Source organism: Ovis aries, chromosome 24, assembly GCF_016772045.2.
Source record: "Ovis aries strain OAR_USU_Benz2616 breed Rambouillet chromosome 24, ARS-UI_Ramb_v3.0, whole genome shotgun sequence".
Classification (NCBI taxonomy): Eukaryota; Metazoa; Chordata; class Mammalia; order Artiodactyla; family Bovidae; genus Ovis; species Ovis aries.
Window position 1 is genome coordinate 26,911,521 of NC_056077.1, and position 25,742 is coordinate 26,937,262.

The following is a 25,742-nucleotide window of genomic DNA, read 5'->3' on the forward strand; positions in this document are numbered from 1 at the left end:
TCTCAAGTAGAATGTGTCCATGAGAAAGCAGCACAGAAGACTCTGAATCCCTTCCCCTGTTGGGGCTGGGAGCAGCTTGCTGCCTTTGGTCCCATATCCAGCGACTGGACAGGGGCCAGGAGGAACCTTCAGGATCGTCCTGTGTCCTGGAGGATGAGGGTAGGGAACGTCAAGGCTGAATTTGACCAGTGGAGTCACATCATATGTTGTTACGGTCAATATCTGTATGTCTGAAGAATTTATATGTTGAGACCTAATGACTGATGTGATGGTGTTTGAAGGTGGGGCCTTCAGGAAGAGATGAGGTTATGAGTCCTCACATGCTGGCTCTGAATCAAAAAGAGGTTTTTTTTTTTTTTTTGTTTTTTTTTTTTTACCAGATCAGTGCTGGTGCCTTGATCTTGGACTTCCAACCTCTGGAACTCTGAGAAAGAAATTTCTATTGTTTCTAAGCCACCTACTCTGTGATATTTTGTTATAGCAGTATGAACGGGCTAAAAAGTATGTGCAGTAGTAACTTTTCAGATTCAACTCTGTGTTCTCAGATCATATAAATAATCACCATGTAGGACATGCCATGTGTTCTACAGAGATAGGCACAATAAATACAGTTCCCTCAGGTGGTCCTGAGTCTTCTACACCCCTGATACTGTGATTAAAGATAACCCTAACTGCTGTGAAAAACTTCAAGACGCACAGTGGCTCAAACAAGACAGGTTATTTTTGTTGGTCTCATTGTTTAGTCGCTAAGTTGTGTCTGACTCTTTGCAACCCCATGGACAATAGCCCACAAGTCTCCTCTGTCCATGGGATTTTCCAGGCAAGAATATTGGAGTGGGTAGCCATTCCCTACTCCAGGGGATCTTCCCAACCCAGGGGTGAGACCCGTGTCTCCTGCCCTTGCAGGTGGATTCTTTAACACTGAACTACCAGGTTAAATCCTAATTCCAGAGATTAGGGACTCAGGTGCCTGCTGATTTTCAACGCAGATCTTCCAAGTACACCATGCTTGCTTGCATCTCACGTAGGCAGAGGTGCAGTGGGAGGACTGCTCGAGGCTGGTTTATTGGATGGCAGGGAGCTGGCACCAGCTACCTCCACTCCCATCGACAGGCTGCCAGTCGGTCATGCGGCCACTTCTACATGCAGAGGAAGTTGGGAAAGAGATTGGTTGTAGGCCTAGGAGGAAGAGAAAATAGATCTGGTAGACAAAGTCTTTTGCTGTTTAAAGACCATTTTTTCTTCTACAAGGGATACGTCAGTCAATTTATTTGGTATTTAACCAAAGAAAAGCTATTTGCTCCAGAGCTAGAGGAAAACAGGCTGTGTTGATCTACATCTGAGATCACACCATTCTGTATTTAACGGGCAATTTAAGGGACCTTCAAGAGTAAATTTCAGACCAAGGGACTGAAAATTTGGCTCCAGTGTGAACTGGAACTCCATTATATTTCCAGCAAGGCCTGCTTTCCTATCATAGAGATGTATCTTGTCTTCCCACTATATAATCAGTGCTTGGGAGACAGTGAAACCCATCTTCATGCGTACAGTTTAAAGAGCAACTTCAATTACCTTATTGGATTTCACAAACTTATGAGGTATATGTAGTCAGGACAGGCTAGATTATACTGTGGTAAAAAGCTCCCCCACAAACCGCAGTGAGTTCACGTAGGAAATGTTTCTCACTTCTGTTGCATGTCTACTGTGGGTTGGGTGTGGCTCTGCTTCAAGCCATTTTTCTCTGGGACCCAGGTCGATTTTTGAATATTGCTGGTTAACACAGAAAAGGAAAAAGTGTGGTGATTTCATTCCCTCCTGCATTTCATTGCCCAGAAGAAGTCATAGGCCAAGCCCAGTGGCCATTGGAGATCTGTGTGGAGGCATCAAGTCATCAACTGGAAATGAGCTTAGAGCTCAGGGGTGAGGTCAGCGGTGGAGAAATGGATTTTTGAATCTAAAGCCAGGAGACTGGCCAAGAATGTAGCCTTGTAAAGGAACAAGGTTCTGGGAATTCCCTGGTAGTCTGGTGGTTAGAATTCCAAGCTTTCGCTGCAAAGGGCGCTGGCCAGGGAACTAAGTAAGATCCAGTAAACCACACGGAGTGGCCAAAAAAAGAAAAGAGAGCGAGAAAGAGAACAAGGCTCAGGGCGACTCACGACTTAGCAGCTGAGCAGAGGAAGTGGGGTTGGCCAAGGAAACTGAGGCACAACCAGGGAGGTGGAAGGAAAAGCGGAGCAGGCTAGGCAATGGGAGCCTGTGGCAGGAGGCGGGCAGCTGCTGTGCTGAATGATGGGAGGGGCTGACGGAGAGGACCTGACTTCTGGGTTTAGCAATGGTCTTGTGATACCGAATAGAGCTGTTTCCATTAAGCAAGGGGTGGAGACAGAAGTTAATTGGTGTGGTTCGAGGAGATAATGAGAGATAAGCCAAACTGAGAACTTTGTCTAGGAAGGAGGAGATGGGGGAGCTGGAGGGAAGGAAGGGCAGAGAGAGTTGGTTCTCCATGGGAAGGAGCAAAGCACATTTCTAGAAACAGATGGTGCAGGAGATAAAGGCGGTGGGATGGGGGAGTGGACTCCCAGGAGGACTTGGGGGAAGGGGGCGAGCCCGGCTCAGTGGGAAGAGGAAGAAGGACAGAGTCCAGATGGGGTCGTTTGTTAGATCTGATGCTGGAAAGGGCCTTCCTGCCCAATGAGTTTCTATTTTCTCAAAGACGTGAGAGAAAGTGGGCTGGGGTGTGGGAGGTGGAGAGGAGAGGGGGTGTGAAGAGCTGCTCTGAAGGGGCACTCACGCAAGCGAGTGAGAGGAGCAGAGTCAGAGGCCGTGAGGTCTCTAGAGATTCATGGCGTGAGTTTCAAATGAGATCAGTCCGTAGGTGGGGTGTTCCTCCTCCAGGAACAAGCAGCTGGTCAGGGCGGGTGGAGGGGGCGGTATCTGGTTTAAGTCAGAATGGAGCGTTTTCCACTGAGTATCACGGGAGCAGGGGAGAGGCGAGGAGGGAGGGTGGTTTTTTTTTTTTTTTTCATTGAAGTATAACTGATTTACAATGTTAAGTTTCTGCTGTACAGCAAAGTGATTCGGTTATACATTTATATACATTCTTCTTAAAAATTCTTTTCCATTATGATTTATCATAGGATAGTGAATGCAGTTCTCTGTGCTATACAGTAGGACCTTGTTGTTTATCCATCTTCCATTTAATAGCTTACATCTGCTGATCTCAGCCTCCCATACTGTCCCTCCCCCAACCCCCTCGGTAACTACAAGGCCATTCTATGTCCATGAGTCTCTTTCTGGTTCATAGATAGGTTTGTGTCATATTTTAGATTCCACATATCCAATATTGTATGGTATTTTGTCTATCTCTGACTTCACTTAGTATGGTAATCTCTAGCTCCTTGCATGTTATTGCAAATGGCATTATTTCATTCTTTTTTTATGACTGAGTGGTGTTCCGTTGTATAATATATACCACATATTCTTTACCAATTCATCTGTCAGTGGGCATTTAGGTTGCTTCCAGGTCTTGGATATTGTGGATAATGCTGCTATAGACATAGGGGTGTGTGTATCTTTTCAAATTAAGAGTTTTGTCCAGATATATGCCCAGGAATGGGATTCCTGGATCATGTTAATTGTTTTCTTAGTTTGCTGAGGAACTTCCACACTGTTTTCCATACTGTCTGCACCAACTTATATTCCCACCAGCAATGTAGGAGGGTTCCCTTTTCTGAAGGAAGTTTTGAGTGAGAATGAGTGAATTACAGAATGGACAACAAAAATCTAGGCTGGGCAAGATTGAAATGAAAAGGCTGTGGGGTTCCCCATTGAGAAAGTGGTTGAGATCAAGGTTGCTGAACCCTGGAGTAGAGGAATGGTTGGTGGAAGCTGAGGAGTTGATTTCAGAGGTGGTGTGGTTATTAGTAACGACAATGTCAAGGGGTGGCCACGGGTGCCATGGCCAAGACAGGAAGGAACTTACCCTTCTTGGGTAACTTTCTCTGCTGTTACTTCTCCCCAGAGGCCCTTGGCTATAAACAGTGTTAACACAGCACGTACCAGGTACTGGATGAAGAGCTTTGAGTTAGTTGCCTCTCCTCAGGGAAGATGTGGAGAAGGCAACAGCAACCCACTCCAGTACTCTTGCCTGGAAAATCCCATGGACGGAGCAGCCTGGTAGGCTGCAGTCCATGGGGTCGAGAAGAGTCGGATATGAATTAGCGACTTCACTTTCACTTTTATGCATTGGAGAAGGAAATGGCAACCCACTCCAGTGTTCTTGCCTGGAGAATCCCAGGGACGGCAGAGCCTGGTGGGCTGCCATCTATGGGGTCGCAGAGTTGGACACGACTGAAGCAACTTAGCAGCAGCAGCAGGGAAGATGTAGGGAGTTTGTAGGAAGGAGGGGTGGATGAGCTGACTCGCTTGCCTGTTCTACCAAGACCGAGACAGCACCACCAAATGCTATGGGCTAAACAGACAGCCCCAGCCCCAACCAGCTCAGACCAATACAACTCAAGGCAGGAGACAACAGCTCATGGGACAGGGCCCAGTGAGGGGAAAGGAATAAGACCCTAAAAAAAAAAAAAAAAAAAAAAAAAAAAGGCATCATAAAGAATCTCCTTGCAATGCAGGGACTCCAGTTTGATCCCTGGTTTGGGAAGATGCCCTGGAGAAGGGAATGGTTACCCACTCCAGTATTCTTGCCTGGAGAATTCCATGGATGGAGGAACCTGGTGTGCTACAGTCCATGGGGTCTCAAAGAATCAGACATGACTGAGTGACTAACTGCTCAGTAGGAGAAATGCTGGCTCATTCCACAAATGAAGAAAAGATCAGGGAAGTTGGGTTCTCTTGTTGCACAGCTAGACACCCAAGCTTCTCTACCTAGGCATCTTTTTGCTTCCTCAGCAGAGACCAGGCAGGCCTGGCACCTACAGACCTACCTGTGCAGGAGGGCTGGTATACCTGCCTCGCAGCCTCTACCTGTGTGCCCAGATTGATTGTACCTGGATCCTTCCCCCAAATAAGAGCTCATAAACGGTCGTTGGGGAGGGTGAGAAGGGGACACCCCCTCCTTGATGCTCCAAAGAACCCAAATCAGAAGCCCAGGGAGGTGGCTCCAGTTTCTAAGGCCCACTGCACCATCTTCCTCTCAGATCTGACACCCCCATCTGAGAAGGGATGGGTGCACAGTGCCATGCGCAGGTGCATAGTTTGACCAGCAGGTGGCGCCAGATAAAGCCTCCCAAGTGCAGGAGGTGGGGAAGCTAGGATGGATACACCCACAGACGGAGGGTTAATATTCCAGAACGCCCTGGCCAAACTGGGCTCCTGGAGGAAATGGTAGTTAGAAGAGATGGCGCAGAAGCCACCCCAAGAGGTACAGCCTTCATCCTCTCACCTGTGCATCATCTTCCCCCACGGGCATCTAGGTGAGCTGACTGCTGTAGGGACAGTCTGGCTGCTGAGAGGGACTTTAGGCCCATCGGCCTGATTTTGGGTTAGTCTCCCTGTCTTAAATTTCCTCTCCATTTCCAGATGAGGGTGGCCTGTAGTAACCATTGATTTCAGAGGCTCTCTTCCCCACCACCATTAATCTCCCTTGTGATAACAGACTGAAGGTAACAGAAGAGGGTTTTAAATGCCCAGAAGTGTCCATTTTATTTGTCAGCGCAGTACAAAGCTAAGGTACAACCTGGCTGTTTCCAAGAGTTAGGGGAGCAGCAGTGGAGATGGGAAGCAAGCCCTCTTGGACGCTGGGGCCCCCGGTGGGCTTCTTGGCTGGGGGCTGGGCCTCAGTCCCGAGCCCCAGCAAACCCAAGGCTGTGTTGAAAAGGTTGATGGGCGTGGAACCATCAGTGATGAGGGTGGATTTTAGGCCCAGGCTCTGCAGCAGCTTTACCTGGAAGGAGCAAGAGGCGGGTGAAAACACAGTCAAACCCTAGTCCCTTCTCTCACCCCCTCGGCTGCCTCTCTGGGAGGGGGCTACCTTGTTCTCGGCCCTCACATTGCAGCTGCTGCCCAAGCCGTCCTCGGAGGACTATTCAGTGACAAGTGAGGGCCATTAAGGGGAGTCTGAAGGTTTCATCCTCTCCCAGGCCTCAGGAACCTTGAAGCTCTGGCCACTGCCTCCGGGAGCTCAGCACTCCCCGCCCTTCACCTGCCAGGTGGCAGCCATCTAGACCTTTCTGTTCCGTAAATGCACCTTGGAGCCTCTGCTGGGAAGCCCCCATCGACTGTGCAGAACTTGAGTATCCCCTCTTCAGAGGGGCGCCCCCTTACCCAGCTAACCTGCAGCCTCTCCTCCTCCTTCTCCGTATCACCCTGTTTGACTTCTTTTGAAGCAACTTGTCATGGATTGACATCTCATCAGTTTACAGCCCTCCCAGGAGCTCACTGAATCCAGTTCAGTGCTTAATATGACCCCATGCTCGAATGACATGGATCAGAACACAGGATACATAGAGAGTCCAAGCCACCACCTCCTCTGTCTGTCCCCGACATCTCTCTAGAAGTACTTGCATTCCTGGCTCTGTCTTCCTGGTTCCAAACATGGTGCCAAGACACACCTGCACACGCACAGACATCCACACACGCCCACACCTGTACCCCCTCCCCCACTCTCACCTGCATCTCCGGCCCCGCCACAGCCAGGTCCCTGATGGTGCTGGGCCCCAGGGCCTCTGTCATCTGCTTGAACTTCTTCACCTCCACCTCAGCCAGCTGCTGGGCCTTGCTCACTTCCAGCTCCAGCTGGGCCCGGGCGTAGACCAGCTCCAGCTCTCGCACTTTCTTTACTCGCTCAAGTTCGGCTTCCTGGAAAGGGAAAACCCAGCACTTTTGATCGGGTGGCCCCTGGATGTATCTAGCAAGTCACCTAGCCAGATAGCCTGAGGGACCTCGGATGGAAAGGATGGAACAGGGGTAATCAGTTAGGGGTGAACCCTGGCTATGCCACTTTTTAACTAGTGACCCCTTTGTGTATGTTCAGTCGCAAAATGGTGTCTGTGTGTGATGCCATGGACTGCAGCATGCTAGGCTTCCCTGTCCTTCACTATCTCCCGGAGCTTGCTCCAATTCATGTCCACTTAGCCTCTGCTGCCCTCTTCTTTTGACCCCTGGGAACTCCTTAATCCAAGACTCAGTTCCCTCTGTAAAATGGAGAGAATTCCTAACCACAATGGAATTTCAAGATCTTGCCTGTAAAAACACAACATACCTAGCAGAAAGCAGGCCAGTATGGGAACATGCATCTGTAAGATGGGCAATTCTTATCCTTACCTTCAAAGCAGGTATTAGGTGAATGGAAACAGGAAAAGGACTTCACAAACCACCAAACACTTGGATGGGGCTTTCTGTTAGGGCACTTGGTGTCCCACATGGCTGCAGAGACCGGGCCTCTTCCAGACCCCAAGGCCACACCCTTTCACAGGCATCTCCCCCACGCACCGTCTCAATGGCCAAGGCCTCTGCCTTGAGCTTGGCCTGGAGCACAGCGCCTTCTCCCTCGATGCGCGCTGCCTCAGCTCGGGACTCTGCCTCCGCCTTGGCAGTCCCGGTGCTCTCCACCGCGGTGCTGAGGGCAGTGCAGAGAAGTCAGGGAGGCCCCGGAGGAAGCCCAGCCACACCCTCCTCTACCCTTGACTTGTGCTATCGCAGCATGAATGAACACACACGCACACATACACTCCCCCCCATCAGCTGCTCTTCCAAGACCCTCTGCCATCTTTTCTGCCAGTTCTCCACCCCACCTCAGAGCCTCCAGCTCCAAGAGTTCTCTGCGAGCTTTCTCAGCTTCCGATTGGTCTAAGATCTTCTGTCTCTCAAGCCGGCCGCGGGCTTCTTGTTCTAGTCTCTGAGCCTCGTGCCTGGGTGGGAGAGGGGACAGGTAAGACGCCGGGAGTGGGGCCTCCCAGGGCCGGGAGCACTGGCCTAGGAGAGGCCCTCAACATGCAAATGAAAAAGCAGCATGGATGTTACGTGAACCAGGGGCGGTTCTAGCAATGGCACATAGCCACGACCCTGCTTTTGCATGACGTACTTTCCAGTGGGGGGGGGGGGGGGAACAAGTGAACCAAGATGATTTCAGATAGTGACAAGCTCTTTGAAAAATGGGTGCTACAATAACATGACTGGGCAAAGAGGGCGCTGCTTCAGCTGGGGTAGGTGAGCTCTGAGGCCAGAGGAGGAGCCTGCCCTCAAATGCAGAACAACTCTGGGCAGAGGAAGCATTGCTGCCAGCGCAGAAGGCCTTAAGTGCACAGCCGAGTTCCCACCTTGAGGAGCAGAAAGGAGCTATGGGCCTGGAGCACATGAGCCCTGGGAGAAGGCAGAAGGTGAGGATGGGGGAAGCAGGGCTGGACCCCCGAGTGCCTGGAAGGCTGCGGAAATGAATCTGGGTTCCAGCACCAGCAAGGTGAGAAGGCACAGAAGCAGAGATAGCGTCTATTCCACTTTCAGTGGCCCAGGCTATCTGCTGGTAAGGGGGACAGCAGGCTGACCACCAGGGGCGCCATGTCACTGGGGTCCTGGCAGTGGGCAAGAGGCAGGGACTTGTGAGGAGTGGGGCCCACTGTGGGCATCATGGTCAGCCAGGCCCTAGGCCTCACTCACTTGGCAGCTGCCTCCTGGGAGTTGGTGGTGATCTCGATGGCCAGCTGGACACTGCGCTGCAGGGCATCCCGGGTCCTCTGGTCCACAGGCTCCACCGACTGCACATCCACACTGCTGACCACCAGCCCGTTCTGGGGAAAGACGGCCCGGTCCCGAGGCTGGGGCAGAGCCATGCTGTCAGGCCCCTTGGTTTCCTGGGTCTCAAAGCCAAAGACAGCAGTGCGAATGATGCGGGCCGAGTTCTTATGGAAGTCGTCAAAGGTGACGGAGGCCACGGCCCCCCGCACCCGAGATGCGATAGCCTTGCAGGCGTCACCCACGAAGTCAGGCACTGAGAAAAGCTTGGCCATCTCTTGGGGGTCCTTCCGGTCCCTCAGCTCGAAGTGCCTGTGAGCAAAGACAACTCTCTCGTCTTCAAAAAAGGACATTGACACCCACCTTCTGTGGTTTAGGCAGGGTCTCACGACAGAGAATGCTAATTAGCATCTGCTGTGTATCAGGTAAAGTCCTAAGAAACTTACACGTTCCCATTTCATTTGCTCAACCACCCTATTCGGTGGGAATTTTTATTTTTTAGACAAGGAAACTGAGGTCCAGAGAGGTTAAGTGACAGACTCTAAGTCATACAGCAGGTCCTCCCAAGCCAGAAAGTTGAACCCAGGTGGTATGGCTCTCAGGACCAGGCACCCTCAGTTTGTTGTATTGCAGTGCCCCCAAAGATGCCAGTGTCCAACTAGCTGCCCTTGTCATGTCCCAGGCACTCAGCCAAGAGGTGAGGGTGTGCATGGGAGTTGTCAAGCACTGCTTCTGGGTCTGACTTTTCTCTCCCCTAACTCTCATCACTGCCATTTGAGCTTTAACTACAGATGGGTCACTGTTCTAGTTCTCATAGCATCTTGTCCACAGCCCCATGAGATTGATGGTTATGCTGTTATTTTACAGACTGGGAACCTGTGGAAAGCACCCAGTGCTTGCCCAGCCCATGGCTAGCAAGTGGTATACCTATTGGCCTCAGAGCACTTGCTCTTGACCACCTGATTGTCCCAGCACACACAGAGACATACACACAGTCTTTTTAAAACCCTGTTTGGCTGAATTCCCACTGGGAGTTTAGCTGGTGAGTGTCTTCCACCCACGTCCCTCCAAATCATGCTCCAGGCGAGCCCACATCTTCCCTGTCATTCCCCTCTGGCATCAGACTGCATTTGCATGAACCCCTGGGTTTGCCCCTTGACCACAGCATAGAGCCGGGTGCTCCACCCTGACTGTGGGCTCAGCACTTGAGAAGGCATCTCTCTTCCTCAGGGTGCCCCTCGGGGGCCCCTTACCAGTTGTAGGCAAGCTGCAGCTGGAGCCTGGCATGGTCCGCTGTCTCGATGGTGATGACGTCGGTGAAGAAGTCAGGCCCCAGAAGCAGGCAGAGCGTGCGGCGGGCGTGGGGACGCTTGGGCCGCCCAGCAGAGAGGGACAACACTGTAAACTGCTCTTCGGGACCCAGCAACACCAGCTCTGGCCCAAAGACCACACTGCAGAGAGAGCGGGGTCAGAAGCCTGGAGAAACCCTCCCGCCACAGGCCCCTGATGGCACAGCCACCCAGGTGACTGCTCACCGGGCTTTCTTCTCTCGGTAGTCATACACCTGCACCGCAGCATTGTGTGGCACGCGGTAGCTGACCACACGGGTCTTATTCCGGGGAGTGGAGAGCTTAGGGGTCTTGGATGTCTCCTTCTCACCCCTGTCAGCCAGAGGGTCCTGCCCCTTGTTCAGCAGCTCCTCCACCCCTGGAGGCAGCTCCTTCTCCCACAGGACTTCGTCCTGGGTCAGCATGTAGGTGCTCCCAATCACAGCTCGCACCTGGAAGATGAGGAGGGATGTCACCAGCAAAGGGAAGATGGAAAGAGACCCACACGGCAGCCCTAAAGCGTAAGTGATCCAGGAGGCAGGGCAGCATCCTGGTTAAACGTGGCCTCTGGAAGGAGGCTGAATTCAAGTTCGTGCTCTGCGAGCTTGGTCATCTTGGGCAGCTATCTGCCCCGACTCCCCTTGCCACCCCATGTCTCTCAGCTCCTTATCTGCAAAATGGAGGGTAGGGTTGAGGAATGAATGATATCTTACAGGTCTAGTGCCAAGAATTTGGTATATGGTATGTTCTGATATTGTTCTCGAATTTTCCTTCATAGGGCAGCTTGGAGGGCACCCCAGGGACAGATGCAACCTCAGGAAATAGTTCAGACACACTAACATTTCCTGGGATTCTGAACTCTACTTGTAGGTTGGAGTTCTAAAAGAGGCTGGAGATGTGGTCCTCGGTCAAACCAAGATCAAGGTTTAGGTGACAGGCAAAGAGGAGGGATTCCACCAGGAAAAGGGTATGTGAGGCAGGTGGGGTCTTACTGGTCCTCTGCATCCCAGTCAGACCTTCATGCCTGAGGCCAGGTCTAGATGCCTCGGGGGTTGAGTCCCCATCCTCAAATCTGGTTCATCTTCTTGCTCAGGAATGCTAATATTTAAAGTTAACCAAGACAGGGACTTCCCTGGCGACTCAGTGGTAACGAATCCACCTGCCATGCAGGAGATGTGGGTTCGATCCCTGGGTCAGGACGATCCCCTGCTCCAGTCTTCTTGCCTGGGAAATCCCATGGCCAGAGGAGCCATGGTGGGTGACAGTCCATGGAGTCGCAAGAGTCGGACATGACTGAACGACTCAGCCATTTAAGGCAAAGGGAAGGCAAGAACTGCAGAAAACACGCTGGTATTTTGCAGCCAGCTGGCTCAGATGCTGCCAGCAACGCCGTGGAGCTCTTCTGTCACCTCCACTGCACACCTCCCCATCCGCATCATCCACTCACCCAGACCAGCCGCCACCACACCCACCCGGCAGTGACAGCGCCCACCCCTCCACAGTTACCCTTCCGGTCTTGACATCCTGCACATAGATGCCCTCGTTCTCATCCAGTGGGATGGCCTGACGCTCTTCCACCACCTCCACCTTGGCGGGCGGCACATACTCCAGGGGTCCACGGATGAGCCAGCGGTCCCCAGCCTGGTGGGAGACCTTCTCCTTGCCCTCCCCCTCCTCCAGGGGCTGCAGGGCCCTCAGCAGCAGCCCCTGCTGCTCCGACAGCACGTATACATTCTGGATGCCTCGTTCCAGCTTCTCCCCGGGCTGGAGGAAGAAAGACTGCTCTCCCTGGTAGGGAGAAGTGGAGTCAGGAGCCGTCACCTCCCAGGACTGTGGAGCCCTCTGATGGTTCCTCCCTCAGCCCTGGGTGATCATGGGCTTCTGCTGAGGACAGAAGCCCCAGCAGCCCCCTGCCCAAGTTCCTACCCACCTCCCCTTCATACAGAAAATCATTTATTTAGACTGAGACTCTTCACAAATGCCTGTAGATGTGGTCAAACCTGCCCTGGAAAGATTCTGTGAAGTGTCAAGGTCTGGGTTCTCACAAGCTCAATAGTTAAGAATTAACCTATTATTGCCTTATTTCTCTCACACTTTATTCCCTTAGGGTGGTATAGTACAGAGTTTCCGATCTCTGACCTTTGGACCAAATCTGGCCTGCTATTTTTTAATACAATATAAATATATATTTGAGATAAAACCCACATATTATAAAACATATGCCCATGTGCTAAGTCTCTTCAGTCATGGCTGACTCTGCAACTGTATGGACTGTAGCCTGCCAGGCTCCTTTGTCCATGGAATTCTCTAGGCAAGAATATTGGAGTGGGTTGCCATGCCCTTCTCCACGGGATCTTCCCAGCCCAGGGACTGAACCCATTTCTCCTACATCTCCTGCACTGACAGGTGGATTCTTTACCACTAGTGCCACCTGGGAAGCCCATATTATAAAATACAGATATTTAAAGTATACAATTCAGTTGCGTTGGTATATCCAGAGTTGCCCAACAACACGACTCCCTGATCCCGGAACATTATCATCCTGAAAAGAAACCCTGGATCCAGTAGTAGTTACTGCCTATCCCCACCCCAACCACTATACGTGGGTCTACCTACTTGGGACATTTCATATAAATGGAAATCATACAATAAGTGGTCTTTTTATGCCTGGCTTCTGTTGCCTAGTATAATGCTTTCAAGTTTATCCATGTTGTAGGACATATTAGAACCTCAGTTTTGATTTTTACCTTTTTGAATTCTCTCAAGAACACGAATGTCCGCCACCCCAGAAAGATTATCTTATCCTTTTGATTGACATGCCACTGAATGGATATACCATATTTTTCAGTTATGCATCAACTGATGGATATTTGAATTGTTTCTATTCTTTCTGCCTGTTTTTGCAAATAAAATGTTACAGGAACACAGCAGCACTGGTTCACTTACAAGATGTCTACGCCACACAATATTGTAAAGCAACTATCCTCTGATAAAAAAAAGACAATCTACACTGCTTTCATGGCACAACAGCAAAACTGAGCACAACAGAGACCATGCCCCTCACAAAGCCCCAAATATCTGTGACTGTCATAGGAGAGGCCAGCCCAGCTCTGGTAGTCCCACATAGTTCAGAGAAGGGCTGAGGCAGAGGATGGGGAGAAGGGTAAACCAAGAGATTTGTCTGACGCAGGATGACAAAGCTTCCAGAAGAGAGAGACGTGAAATATGAGAGAGAGTTTCTGGGTCTGCGTTCACCAGGGTCAGGGAGGCGCTCCCAGGAAAGACTGTGGGTAACCTGAGGTCAGGGATTGCCAGGAAGATCAGTGACACTGTATTCTCAAGAGAGAGACAAGTGTGCACAGAGGGAGCCGAAACCAGCTTGATGTTTCTAGAATGTCTACCTGGGGTGGGAGGAGGGAAGGGACAAGGGTCCAGGGCCTCAGGCCATTCCCCTCTGGGTGAGGGGCAGGCACTTACCTTGAACACAAGCTTTTGCCCCAGCTGGTTCTTGCCGTCTGGTCCGACTGGGTCGAGAATCACACAGTAGTTGTGGGGGCCCAAGGTGGTGACGGACACAACCCCCATCACCTCCTCGTAGACATCTGGCACGTGGGCCTCCGTGTCCTGCACAGTCACCAGCCACTCCTCCCCAGTGCGGCGGCTCACCCCTCTCACGTCTCGGAAGTTCTGCCGAGCTCGAAGGTGCAGGGCTGTCTGGAGAGCAAGATGTCAAGGGGTAGGGGGGTTTCAGTAAACCTAACTCCGACTAACTTCCTTGGGGGATCTGGGAACCCCACTGGTCACCAAATGCTCCAGGTCTGAGTCACTGTCTACCAACCCAGGAGGATTTCTTAAACCCTTTCCAGTGACCCAGGATACTCCTCAGGTGATCTTATTTTCTCCCACAGTTCTTTGCCCCTCCGAGAATCTCCCACCCAGGGTCCCCCAGAATACAGACCTTTTCCGTAAGGATCACAGCATCCACCACATCCAGAACCTCCTCAAACACTGCTGGGAGATACGCACCCACGGAGCGGACCAGCCATTCCTCTCCTGGGCCGGGGAGGAGAGGCAAAGGTCAAAAGTCACCCAGCCTGCTCCCCAGCTGCCCCTTCCCGCAGCCTAGATAAAGAGTACCTGCAGGGCTTCACACGCCACTTTGAGGTCATTGCTCCCAGGCTCAAGGGCCTGACAGAGTCCTTTTCCTTTTTTGAGGCCAGAGGAAAAGCAACCCCTACCTCAGAGAGATTAAAAAAAAAAAAAAGGGCCTTCCAAGCATCCAAATTGTTGCTATGGGAGTACCCTGTAGGCCTTCTCTAAGCTCCAGAGATCAGCCTTTTTTTCTTCCCCTAAAACGGGCAGAAGGGCTTCCCTGGTGGCTCAGAGAGTAAAGAATCCACCTGCAATTCAGGAGACCCAGGTTCCATCCCTGGATCAGGAAGGTCCCCAGGAGAAGGGAATGGCTACCTACTCCAGTGTTCTTGCCTAGAGTATTCCATGGACAGAGGAGCCTGGCAGGCTACAGTCCAAGGGGTTACAAAGAGTCGGGCACAACTGGGCGACAAACACAAAATGGGCAGAACTGCCACATTACAGCTTAGAGGTCGTTCAGCCTACTGGAGAAGCAAGAGTGCTAGGCACAAGTTCCAGCCTGGCTCTTTCTGGCCATAAACCCAGGCCTCAGTTTCATCATCTGGAAAACGGGAGCTGTGGTGCCTCAGGGTTGCAGGAAGACCTAAGGGAATTGCGGTCTGTAAAACATTTGAACCACACCTGGCTCAGTAAGCATAGCCTTTGTTAAGACTTTGTTTAACACAACAGGTCTGTCAAACAATTGCTAGTTGCATATAGACACAGGAAGTCTCAATGGCTCAAGAGGTAAAGAATCTGCCTGCAGTGCTGGAGACCTGGGTTCAATCCCTGGGTCGGGCAGATCCCCTGGAGGAGGAAATGGCAACCCACTCCAGTATTCTTGCCTGGAACAATCCCACGGACTGAGGTGCCTGTCGGGCTACAGTCCGTGGGGTCGCAAAGAGTCAGGACTGAGCACGCACAGGCACAGCAACAATATAAACACCTGCTTTGTTGGTCTAGAGACAGACCCAGCTCACGACAGAGTCGGAGGAAGGGAAAGCCATGTCAACAGGATCCGGGCCAGGTTAGTGGGGGAAGTAGCATGTGGCAGCCCCCAACAGCTGACAAGAGATACCAGGGAAGCACTTCCTCCAGGCTACAGGTGGCCAGCCCCCAACCTCCCCCACTTACCCCCGCAGTCAAGGATCAGCCCGCCCTTAGCCCTGTGAACACTTCAAGACTCCACCTGTCACCCGCTCCTTGCCATCCCTGTCTAAGCATTCCTTGCGAGCCCTCAGCCTCAGGGCCTGGTTCTGCTTGATGACCGTGGCCTGAATGATCTCGATGACTTCCACCTCCTTCTGGGGGATATATGTGCCTGGGAAGGGAAGATGGGGGAGGTGGGGTTTGAAGGTCAGAAGATATCAGGGCCCTAATGAGAAGGCAGGAAGCCTCTGACCCCAAACCCGGCTGGACAGGAAAACACTCACCAGGTCCTTCAAATAGCCACTCATCCCCTGCTACTACCTTCTGTCCGTTCTTATCCTCAAAATCCAGCAGCGCCTTAAGATGGAGGGCAGTGTTGGGTAGAACCACCTGCAGCGGGGTGATGTCCTAACAGGGGAAGCAGGGAGGAGTCATGGGTACTCAGAGCTGTGACCCCTGGAGGCCAACTGGGACCCTCAAGGTCAGAGTCCACAGCATCAATCTCTCCACATCCCCAAAGACGACTCCAAGTGGAATATACAAGATAGCGGTAGTCCCAGAGCCATCTGGCCTGAAGAGCTGAGACGGGGTTGACAGAGCCAAGAGTTAAGATGGAGTTGATGCCACGGCCGAGGGCCAAGGACATGCTTTCCTCTGCAGAAATGCTCAGATCCTGTTTAGAACTAGAAATCCAGGTGGGAGATTGGGTAGAGGGCTTGCTGGGCATTGTGGGAGAAACATCAGGGAAGCTGAGTAGGTGAATATCTCATGGCCCAGTGTGCACTGGGGCGCTCAGGAACAGGAGGTGGGAAGGTCTACGCCACTCTGACGGGCATATCTGAAGCATGAGGCTTTGTTTTCAAGGTTGCCTCATGGTCACCAGACCCAGTGCAGAAGAGAAGCCGCAGCACTGTTTAGTAGAGGGGACTCCTGAGGGAAGTGAAGGTCAAGAAATGTCGCAGAAATGAAGGTGTCCTCACTCTCAGACCCAGGGCCAAAGGGCAACACGGACGAGGGCCTAGCTGGTACTTCAGGTCTGCGATGCCTTCCCAGGGAGCGACCACAGGCGCCTGGGCCTCACCTGGTCCACCACTGCTGTCCCAGCCCACTGGCGCCTGAGACTCTGAGGGAATAAAATGCTTACTCTCGGCACAAGTCACTGAGTGCCAGACTGGCCAGGAGCTTCGGGCAGGCTCCGGAGCCTGGACGGTTAGGTGGCGAGATAGGCCGAGCTCTCAAAGGTCTGACATGGGCGTGTGGAGAGGAAGAGGGTATTTGGGGAAGGTGAGGGAGGGGGCATCTGGTCAATTCTGTCCCGGTGAGAACCAGCAAGTGTCCCCCACCATCCCCACCCCCTCCCACCACCCCAATTTGTTTTCCCTCCAGAAAGCAGCATTGAGCCCCAGGTCAAGGTGGCAGGACACAAGAGAGTGGGTACGGGGAAGGTGAGCCAGATACCTTCTCCAGCACCTCCCCTGGGAACAGGGGGAAGGGATCCTGGGCCAGCCGGATCTCTAGGTCCGCGTGGCGGAGCCGCACTTGTCCCGTGATGTCAAACAGCACGGTGCCCTGGGCGTCCCGGGCCACTGGGTTGGCCACCATGCAGTAGTGCCGTGGGGGGACCGTCACCATGCGCACGGGAGTGAACAGGATCCTGTTGGAGGTGAGAAGCAGCGTGAGGACTCAGACCCCTGTCCCTAGTCCCAAGGGAGGCAGCGAACAGGAGAGACAGCTTCCTGTGACCCGAGCCCATGCCAGTCTTGCTCGGGAACGGGAAGGAGGAGACGGATCATCATGCCAGCCAGACTCCCAGGCCCTCCTTGGCCCCAGGTGTCCCCACGGCCCAGTGCTGGCCACCCACCTCTCATTGTCCTGCCGGATGTAAGTCTTCGGCCCGACCTCCACGCGGGACACATTGCTGTTCTGGTCTAGCACGTGGATGTAGTGGTATGGCGGGATGCGGATGATGGACTCTTCCATCGCCATGGCGACTCCTGAGCCCAGGGCAGCAGAGTGACAGAGGTGGGCAGAAGACCAAAGGTGAGTCCGGGGGCCTTGGGATGAGGCTGACGTAAAGACTGCCTGGGGTGATAGGGGAATGGGCCCTTCTTCCTTCAACTCAGGCTATTCCATACTTTACCAACCCCCACCCACTTATTCCTTTCCTCCCACCCAGGGCAGCCCATCCAGACCTCATCTCTGGTGAGAGATGCTTGATGCAGTTAACCACAGAAGCCTACGGCTTTCTACCAACTCTTTCCCCTCATTCCCATCAACTTTACCTCCCTCAAGCTTCCTATGCGGCGCAGATTGTGGGATCTTAATTCCCCCACCAGAGATAGAACCCGGGTTCATGACAGTGAAAGCACCAAGTCCGAACCACTGGACCACCAGGGAACTCCCCTGGAGGCAGCTTCAGATCAAAACTTTCCCAGTGTACAACCCCCAGTGTGGAGGAGGCAAAGTACTGAGCTGGGAAACGTGGTCAGCCTCTGGTGTGGAGCTGTGGGGATTTCCCTCCAACAGGGGCAGGGGGCAGAGGCTCTGAGGAGCTCCCTGCATCCTCCAGGGGGCAGGCTCCTTCATTTCAGGGGATCCTGAGGGCCCCAGCTGTATGCAAACTTTAGCCCACACCCTGAGAATATTTGCATGGTAGGCAAGCCTGATGAACTGTTCAGCCACCTCTCAAGGAAGGGACCCCGGATGGAACTGATGCCTGATTAGCAACACCAAAGTATTCTAGTCCCTTCCTCCCCACTTCGCTCTGGTCTGCTGCCACCCGTGACTCCCTGCCATCACAGGTAGGGGTGGGTGGGAAGGAGAAAGGGAGTAAAGGAATACTCCGTCCACCCCCACCCTACCTGCTTCTGAATCCTGGGTGGTTACATCCAGTGCTCAACCTGTTCAGGAATGTCACACCGCCTACCTAAACCCCAGTCCTGCCTCCAGCATGCCTTGAACTTTGGACATGTCCCCTGGAATTACACAAAAGGAATCAAATTTACTAGGGAATTCAAAGCCTTGCCCTCTGAGACTTTGGTCCAACTTAAAAATTTTTTTGGCCACATTGTGCACCATGCAAGATCTTAGTTCCCCGACCAAGGATCGAACTTGCGCCCCTTGCATTGGAAGTGCCGAGTCTTAACTACTGGACCACCAGGGAAGTCCCAGTCCAATATTTTTGAAGCCACAACCAAAAAAGGAGTGGAACCCATCTACTCCACCGTTCATCTAGCTTTCAGCCTGGGTGAGAAAGAAATGGGAAGTGAGGAGGAGGAAGGGAAAGTGGCTTGACACAGGAAACAGAGGCAGGAGCCACAAAATTATGAGATGAAGGTGAGGCCCAACGGTTTTACTTGATCCACACAATCTGCAAAATTTCTTCAGTTCAGAAGACTAAGTTTTGATAAATTCCCGATTCCTGCTTCTCTTGATGAATCAGGAGCCAGGCCCTACATTCCCACATGACAGACTGGTGAGCACCAAGCAGCTGCTGAGCTCTTTAGATGGGTCACAAGCTGTCCTGCTTAACCACAACCCCCACCACTCCCTGTTGTCTTACACCTGTGCCAATGCACTCACATCGCCTGCGTGGCTCCTGTTTAAACCCTTCCAGGACTTGCCTGGTGGTCCAGTGGTAAAGAATTCGCCTGCCAATTCGGGGCACATGGATTCAATCCCTGGTCAGGGAAGATCCCACATGCTGTGGAGCAACTGAGCCACAACTGAGCCGGTGCGCAGCAGCTACTGAAGCCTGTGTGCCTAGAGCCTGTGCTCCCCAACAGTGAGTAGCCCCCACTCACCACAACTAGAGGAAGCCCAGGTGCAGCAGTGAAGACCCAGCGCAGCCAAAAAAAAAGAAATTCCAACTCAGCATCATCTGATAGAACCTTCTACAATGATAGAAATAATCAGTGCAGTCTTTGGACTGACTGCTCGTGGCTACCAAACTCTTGACATGTGGCAGCATGACTGAGAAACTAATTTTTTTTAAGAAGTGGATTTATTTGGAGAGACACACACTCCACAGACAGAATACGGGTCATCTCAGAAGGTGAGAACGTCCTAAAGTTTTAATCAATCATATGTGGCTAGTTGATCCCCATATTAGATAAGACAGTGTAGTTCTAAGTAACGGAATCCTAGGTAGGGAGGATGAGTCGTTCAAGGCCCACACAAGTCACTGGCACCATTAGATTCTCATCCTGATGGAATACCTGGTCCTATGTCTCTCCAGGGGCACGCAGTGCAGTGATAGGGGCATGGATTCAGCCAGACTGCCACTTACAATTCTGACTTGCCACTTTCTTGCCTGGTAAAGTGAAAGTCGCTCAGTCCTGTCCTACTCTTTGTGACCCCATGGACTATACAGTCCATGGAATTCTCCAGGCTGGTATACTAGAGTGGGGAGTCATTCCCTTCTCCAGGTTATCTTTCCAACCCAGGGATCAAACCCAGGTCTCCTGCATTGCAGGCAGATTCTTTACCAGCTGAGCCACCAGGGAAGCCCAATGTTCTAATGTCTTACTTCATTTTCAAAGGTTACAGTTTTCATCTGTTTTCTTGGTACACTTTCTATATCGGGAGGGCTATGATTCTCTGCTCCACATTCTTTTTCTTGCAACTTTGTATGGGATTTGATCTTGATACTTTTCTGTTGGCTGTTTGCCAGGTTGATTACCCTTAACTTTTCTAACATCAGAGCTCCCTCTTCTGTTGATTCCAGGTAGTGTGTGAAAAACCCAGTGTGGGCTTTCTGCTCTCCCCACTCTTACCCAGGCCTTTGCTTTCCTTCTCTACTGCCCATCCTGCTCAGCTGCACTTCCATTCCCTGGGACAGGGCCCCACAAAAGCATCCCCCCTCCCCCGGCTAGGACTGCCTGGATCTTGGTTCTAAGCCTTACTATGGATGGTGATCTTATACAAGTCCTTTGCCCTCCCTATTCCCATGTCCTGGACTTTGAACTCGGGATGGATAGGGCATCAGCCCAAGTCTATGAGAATGGAGTTTATTATCAAGCACTTGGAATACAGCCTGGCTCTGAGAAACACTGTCTGGCTTGCAGCTGAGGCCCAGCCTCCCTATCCAGTTGGAGGATGTGACCTAGCACCACAGGCCCCTTATCCCACCCAGCATGTCTTCAAACTTGTTTACTGATCAGGACGGTGACAGGTTTTTGTGGGCCACACCCCGGCTGTGGGCCTAGAATAGCCAAGGGGCATCTGACAGCCTAGTGAAGCCTCTTCCTGGTTCTCTGCACAGTGGAAGCCTGGTCAGAAGGCCAGATGGGGGAGAGGGAGGGCTAGGGCTACAAGCGGAGGGGAGCGCAGGGCTCTGGGAGGCCCCACAAGACTTGAATTCTAGAAGGCCACACAAGGCTGGGAAGCAGGCTCCGGGAACAGCCTCCCTAGGCTCCTTTGGACGATCCCTCACCCCCTGCAGCTGAGGCCTCTCCACCATCTGTTACCCCAGTTGGGCCCAGTTAGGGGGGCCGAGAGCCTAGCCCAGCTCAGTGACTCAGCTGAGAATCATCCTTGAAGCTAATCAGGCTGGGTTCCTGTCTTGTTTCGAGGCCAAGCCCTTGTCAACTACTCTTGTTTCAGTACCGGGACCTCCCTGGTACTGTCTCACCTCCTTGGTCAACTACCTCCTCAGCCCCAAAGCTGTGCCTTCCACCTAAGTTCACCCAAGAACAGGCTTTGAGGACTTCCCTGGCAGTCCAGTGCTTAAGCCTCTGTGCTCCCAATGCAGGGGGCATGGGTTGATCCCTGGTTGGGGAACTAAGATCCTGCATGCTGGAAAGGGCCACCAATGCAGAAACTAAAACACTCCACCCCCTACAAAACAGGCTTTGCCTTTTCCATCTTGCCATCCCCGGAAGTCGATGTGAGCCTCAGAGGGTCTCTCAGGAATCCAGAGAAACCACCTAAGTCAGCATGTTTGTGTATCAAATACAGGCTTTTGTGGTTTGCCAGATGACGTGTACAGTCAGAGCATTTTACTTTCAATATACCAGGGCCCTCAGAAGACAATTTTATGTTGAACTTTAGAAAGTCCTGCCCAGCCCCGAGTTTGGTCCCAACTTCCTAAATTCACTGAGACTTCCTTTCAGTGTCTGCTTCCGAAATCTGTGCCCTAGGCTGCTCTCTGGGTTCATGTCCAGACTGGCCTGATCACACTGACCCTCATGTCTCATGAGGCTCCCGCCAGAACCAATCACTTTCACCTAAAGTCTCAGAGACAAGTCTCCCCAAGCTGCATCCCATAGGCAAAGGGGGGAGGGGCAAGTGTTGCCCTAGCATAACACGGAACAGCCTCTGAGAAGCTGGCTTTATCCTCCAGTTAAGAGGTAATTTCTTGACCCCTTTTGGCTCGAGTAAACATGCTAAAGCAAAATTTAATAAATGAGTCATTACAGGTCCGATTTTCGGGGTCAATTGTGAATAGCTGTGAATCTTAAATAGCAGATGCCTGGTCGACTAGCCACATGAGGTATGGGGCTGCAGCGAACAGGAGCAACAGCATCACCTGGAAGCTTGTTAATAACGCGGCATCTTGGTTTCTCCTGACCTGTCAGTTGCTGAATCAGTCAGCTCTTGAATTAGATCCACAAAGATTTGGGCAGAAAGTATGAGCAGCTCTGCTCTATAACAGCCTCTCAACCCTGCCTGAGTGTACATTAGAATCACCTGGGTATTTCTTAAAACCACCCATCTCTGGAGATCGATTTAACTGGTCAGGGGTGGGGTCCAAGCATTGCTATATATAAAAGCTCTTCCATTGACTCTAATATACAGAATGGACTGAGGTCTGTCTCTGCCAATAGGATCTTGGGCCACTTGCTAGCCTCTGAGCCTTACTGTCCTAGACTGAAGTGGGAATAAAACTGACTGCTTCCTGGGGTTAAAGGGGTTAATGACTGGATTATGTCTAATGGACGAAGCGTGGCTAGGAGGAGGAAGGTGAATCCAGATGGCAAACTGTTCCTCAAATACAGAAAGTTTCATGTATTTTCCCAGCCCCTCACCCCCAGGTCCAAGTAGCCCCCCAGCCAACGCTCCAAGTTCCAAGCCTGAGGTTGGAGGAAAGGGTGGAGACAGCCTTGGTACCCACCACCCCCACCTCTATCAGGTTTTGTTTGGAATGGATTTGTTGTTTAGTTGCTATGTCGTGCCCAACTCTTTTTGCGACCTAATGGACTGTACCCTGTGAGACTCCTCTGTCCATGAGATTTTCCTGGCAAGAATATGGAGCAGGTGGCCATTTCCTTCTCCAAGGGATCTTCCAGACCCAGGTATCAAACCTGCGTCTCCTGCTTTGAAGGTAGATTCTTCACCACTGAGCCACCACGGAAGCCCTCTATCAAGCTTAGGTTTAGGAAAAAACACAGAGAACTCAAGCACAAACAGAACTCATCTTTGCAGCTTCCCTTCACTGACTTTAAACATTCTAGTCTTTGTTTAGATAATTCAAGAATCGCATTACTCAGGGACTGAAGAGAGGCTGTTTTTACCAAACAGCTTCCCTATTTAGGGAGATTATTTCCTGTTTTAGGGGACTAGAGTGGAAATTCTTGAGGATTTGTCTCACGTAAGCCACTTCTTTAGTAGCAGCAAAGTGTTTAGGAAATTTTTCTTCCGAGGAAAGTCTTCTCTGAGCTCCAGCCCCGCTGGGCCACTTTTGGGGAGCAGCAGCTTGTTCCGGGGTCAGAACAGCTCTGCCAGCTCAGGCTGATGCTGATCCTGTTTCTATCCTGCCTCCCAGATGCGGGCTTCCCTGGTGGCTCAGGGGTAAGGAATCCGCCTGTAATGCTGGAGACCCGGGTTCCATCCCTGGGTCGGGATGATCCCCTGGAGAAGGAAATGGCAACCCACTCCAGTATTCCTGCCTGGGAAATCCCGTGAACAGAGGAGCCTGGTGGGCTCCACTGAACTGCAGAGAGTCAGATACGACTCAGTGACTAAAAGAACAACTCCCAGATGTCACCAATTAATGCCAATCATTGACAGCAAAGATCAGCTAGATTGGAAGTGAGCCAAGAACCAGGCTTCAGAACCCCTGATCCAGATCAACGTTTGCTAAAATTGCCCAATCATAGGACTCAGCTGCTCATCTTGATTCCCAGGCCTCACCCCATACCCACGGACTACAGTTTCTAGGAAATCCCACGGACAGAGAAGCCTGGCTACAATCCAAGAGGTCACAAAGAGTCGGACACGAGTGAAGGACCAACACTTTCACAAGGTTTCCAGGAGCGAGGTTCTGGAATTTCTGTCTGTGGGAAGTGCCTCTCACCTCCCCCTGTAACAGCTCCTACTCATTAATAACTTAATTTGGGCCTGGTATTGTGCTAAATGCTTTTAATTAACTCATTTAATCCTCCTAAGAACCTAGAAGTTAAAGAATTTGCTCAGAATCACACAGTGATCAAGAGATGGTGGCTCAGACGGTAAAGCATCTGTCCGCAGTGCAGGAGACCTGGGTTCGATCCCTGGGTTAGCAAGATTTCCCTGGAGAAGGAAATGGCAACCCACTCCAGTGCTCTTGCCTGGAAAATTCCATGGGCGGAGGAGCCTGGTAGGCTACAGTCCACAGACTCACAAAGAGTTGGACATGACTAAACAACTTCCCCCCACCTAAAAAAAAAAAAAAACAAAAAAAAAACACCACCCTAGAATTTAAAGAATTTGCTCAGAATTGCACAGGGATCAAGGGATGGAGCCAGAATTCCACCCGAGGTACTATGTCTGCTGCTGCTGCTAAGTTGCTTCAGCCGTGTCCGACTCTGTGCGACCCCACAGACAGCAGCCCACCAGGCTCCGCCGTCCCTGGGATTCTCCAGACAAGAACACTGGAGTGGGTTGCCATTTCCTTCTCCAATGCATGAAAGTGAAAAGTGAAAGTGAAGTTGCTCAGTCATGTCCAACTCTCAGAGACCCCATGGACTGCAGCCCACTATGTCTGCAGAACCGCCAAACCAGGAAGTAGTGTGGCTTCTCATGCAAAAATGTCAGTAAGATTCTAGAGTCAGGACTTTGGGACCTGGGTGGGGCTGGGTACTCTTCAGGAGATAGTGCCAGTGCAGTTCAAAGGTATTCTCTGCAACCTAGGAAGGCAGCACCCAACAAGGAGCCATTCAACGTGGCTGCCCTACATGCTCATGGCTTTAAAGAACTGCCCTGTCCAGAAAGCCTCGCCCCCAGGGCAGGTCGGGTGTCCTGTGTGCCAAGGGTGGCAACATGCAGAAGCTTCTGGGAGTCAGTTGGCACCCTACTGACTGCCAGCCCTCCTCCCCATAAAATCTAGGGGCCTACGCGGATATGGAGCAAAGAGGGCACAACCTGCTTCTACTACCCGCCGCCGCCCAACCCTCTGTGCTTCTAAGATCCCCAGAATTACAGGCCAGTGGGTCCAAAATAGAGCTTCCTTACACTTTGGTCACCCTGTCCCCCGCCCCGTCAAAAACAAAAACCAAACAGAGCCTTGCTCAGCAAACTCCGTGTCTTCCGGAAATCAAGCCTTCCTTAAGATTACTCTGCCAATGATTTCTCAAATGATCTGCAAGGCCCACAGCTGACACAGCCCTGAGCAGGGAAGAGGGGAACACACTGATGTCTGCAGAGCTGAGGAATCTCAATGGAGGAAAAAAAAAAAAAATTACATTCTAAGAGCTTAAGGGGACAGGCAAGATAAATCTAGCAGGGACCAATCTGACTGGAGGAGGGATTCTAAATGGATCCCTTAGGTTTCCTCTGCCCCTACTGCTGATGGGGGAGCTGGAGGTCTGAAAGGCCTGAGATTTCGGGTCTGGGGGTGTTGGCAAGGTGACAAGTTGATCTACCTTTACTTCAGAAGCCAGAAAAAAAAAAAGAAAGCAAACCCTCCCGAGGCTAAGCCGCCATCCATCTTCTCATAGTTCTGGTTCAGGGACCACTTGCCCCAGCTGAAGCCTCAAGAAGGCACAACAGAGCTGAAGAGGGACTTGAGAGCCACAAGGTCCCACTCACTGGTTTGGGGCCTTTATGAAGTACTTACATCCAGAAGTGTGGCTTGGCTGCAACAGACTCCTCAGTTCAGGGAAACTCCAGCACCCAGCCCTGGGGATCACTTCCCGACAGAGCAGGCTCAGGGGTGGGGCTTGGGATTTAAAGGGCCCTAGCAGCTGGTTCTCATTTCTTTTTTTTCTCCACCTCTAGGCGGCTTCCCAGGTGATTCAGTGGTAAAGAAACTTGCCTACCAAGTCAGGAGATACGGGTTTGATCCCTGGGTCAGGAAGATCCCCTGGAGAAGGAAATGGCACCCACTCCAGTATTCTTGCCTGGGAAATCTCATGGACAAAGGAGCCTGTCCATGGGGCTACATAGTCCATGGGGTCGCAAAAGAGTCAGACACGATTGAACAACTAATGAAGAAAAACAAGGTGGCTCCTACTACAGCTGAAG

At 51.8% G+C, this 25,742-nt stretch overlaps 1 protein-coding gene across 3 annotated transcripts; it reads right to left on the reverse strand.

Moving 5' to 3' along the window:
- Nucleotides 1-5,638: 5,638 nt before the first annotated feature.
- Nucleotides 5,639-25,416, reverse strand: MVP (major vault protein). Of its 3 annotated transcripts, XM_042240078.2 has the most exons (16): nucleotides 25,336-25,416; nucleotides 18,161-18,274; nucleotides 17,161-17,293; nucleotides 16,758-16,953; nucleotides 15,584-15,707; nucleotides 15,340-15,471; nucleotides 13,978-14,072; nucleotides 13,497-13,733; nucleotides 11,526-11,807; nucleotides 10,227-10,471; nucleotides 9,945-10,142; nucleotides 8,617-9,003; nucleotides 7,755-7,871; nucleotides 7,453-7,579; nucleotides 6,631-6,819; nucleotides 5,639-5,905 (listed from the first exon to the last, which is right to left on the reverse strand). In XM_042240078.2, the coding sequence occupies exons 3-16, from the start codon at nucleotides 17,283-17,285 to the stop codon at nucleotides 5,687-5,689; spliced, it is 2,673 nt and encodes an 890-aa protein (XP_042096012.1). In that variant the 5' UTR covers nucleotides 17,286-17,293; nucleotides 18,161-18,274; nucleotides 25,336-25,416; the 3' UTR covers nucleotides 5,639-5,686. The 3 variants fall into 3 exon arrangements, with proteins under 3 accessions (XP_042096012.1, XP_027817904.1, XP_042096013.1); XM_027962103.3 differs by lacking the exon at nucleotides 18,161-18,274; XM_042240079.2 differs by lacking the exon at nucleotides 18,161-18,274 and having other exon boundaries at nucleotides 17,161-17,381.
- Between the last annotated feature and the right edge of the window lie 326 nt (nucleotides 25,417-25,742).

Coding starts and splice junctions, on each gene's coding strand:
- MVP (XM_027962103.3), bottom strand. CDS start 17,285: ATGGCGATGGAAGAGTCCATCATCCGCATCCCGCCATACCACTACATC. Junction 14,073..15,339: donor TGGCAAGGAGCGGGTGACAG/GTGGAGTCTTGA, acceptor TCCCCGGCCCAG/GAGAGGAATGGCTGGTCCGC. Junction 7,872..8,616: donor TCCCAGGAGGCAGCTGCCAA/GTGAGTGAGGCC, acceptor TCTCCCACCCAG/GCACGAGGCTCAGAGACTAG.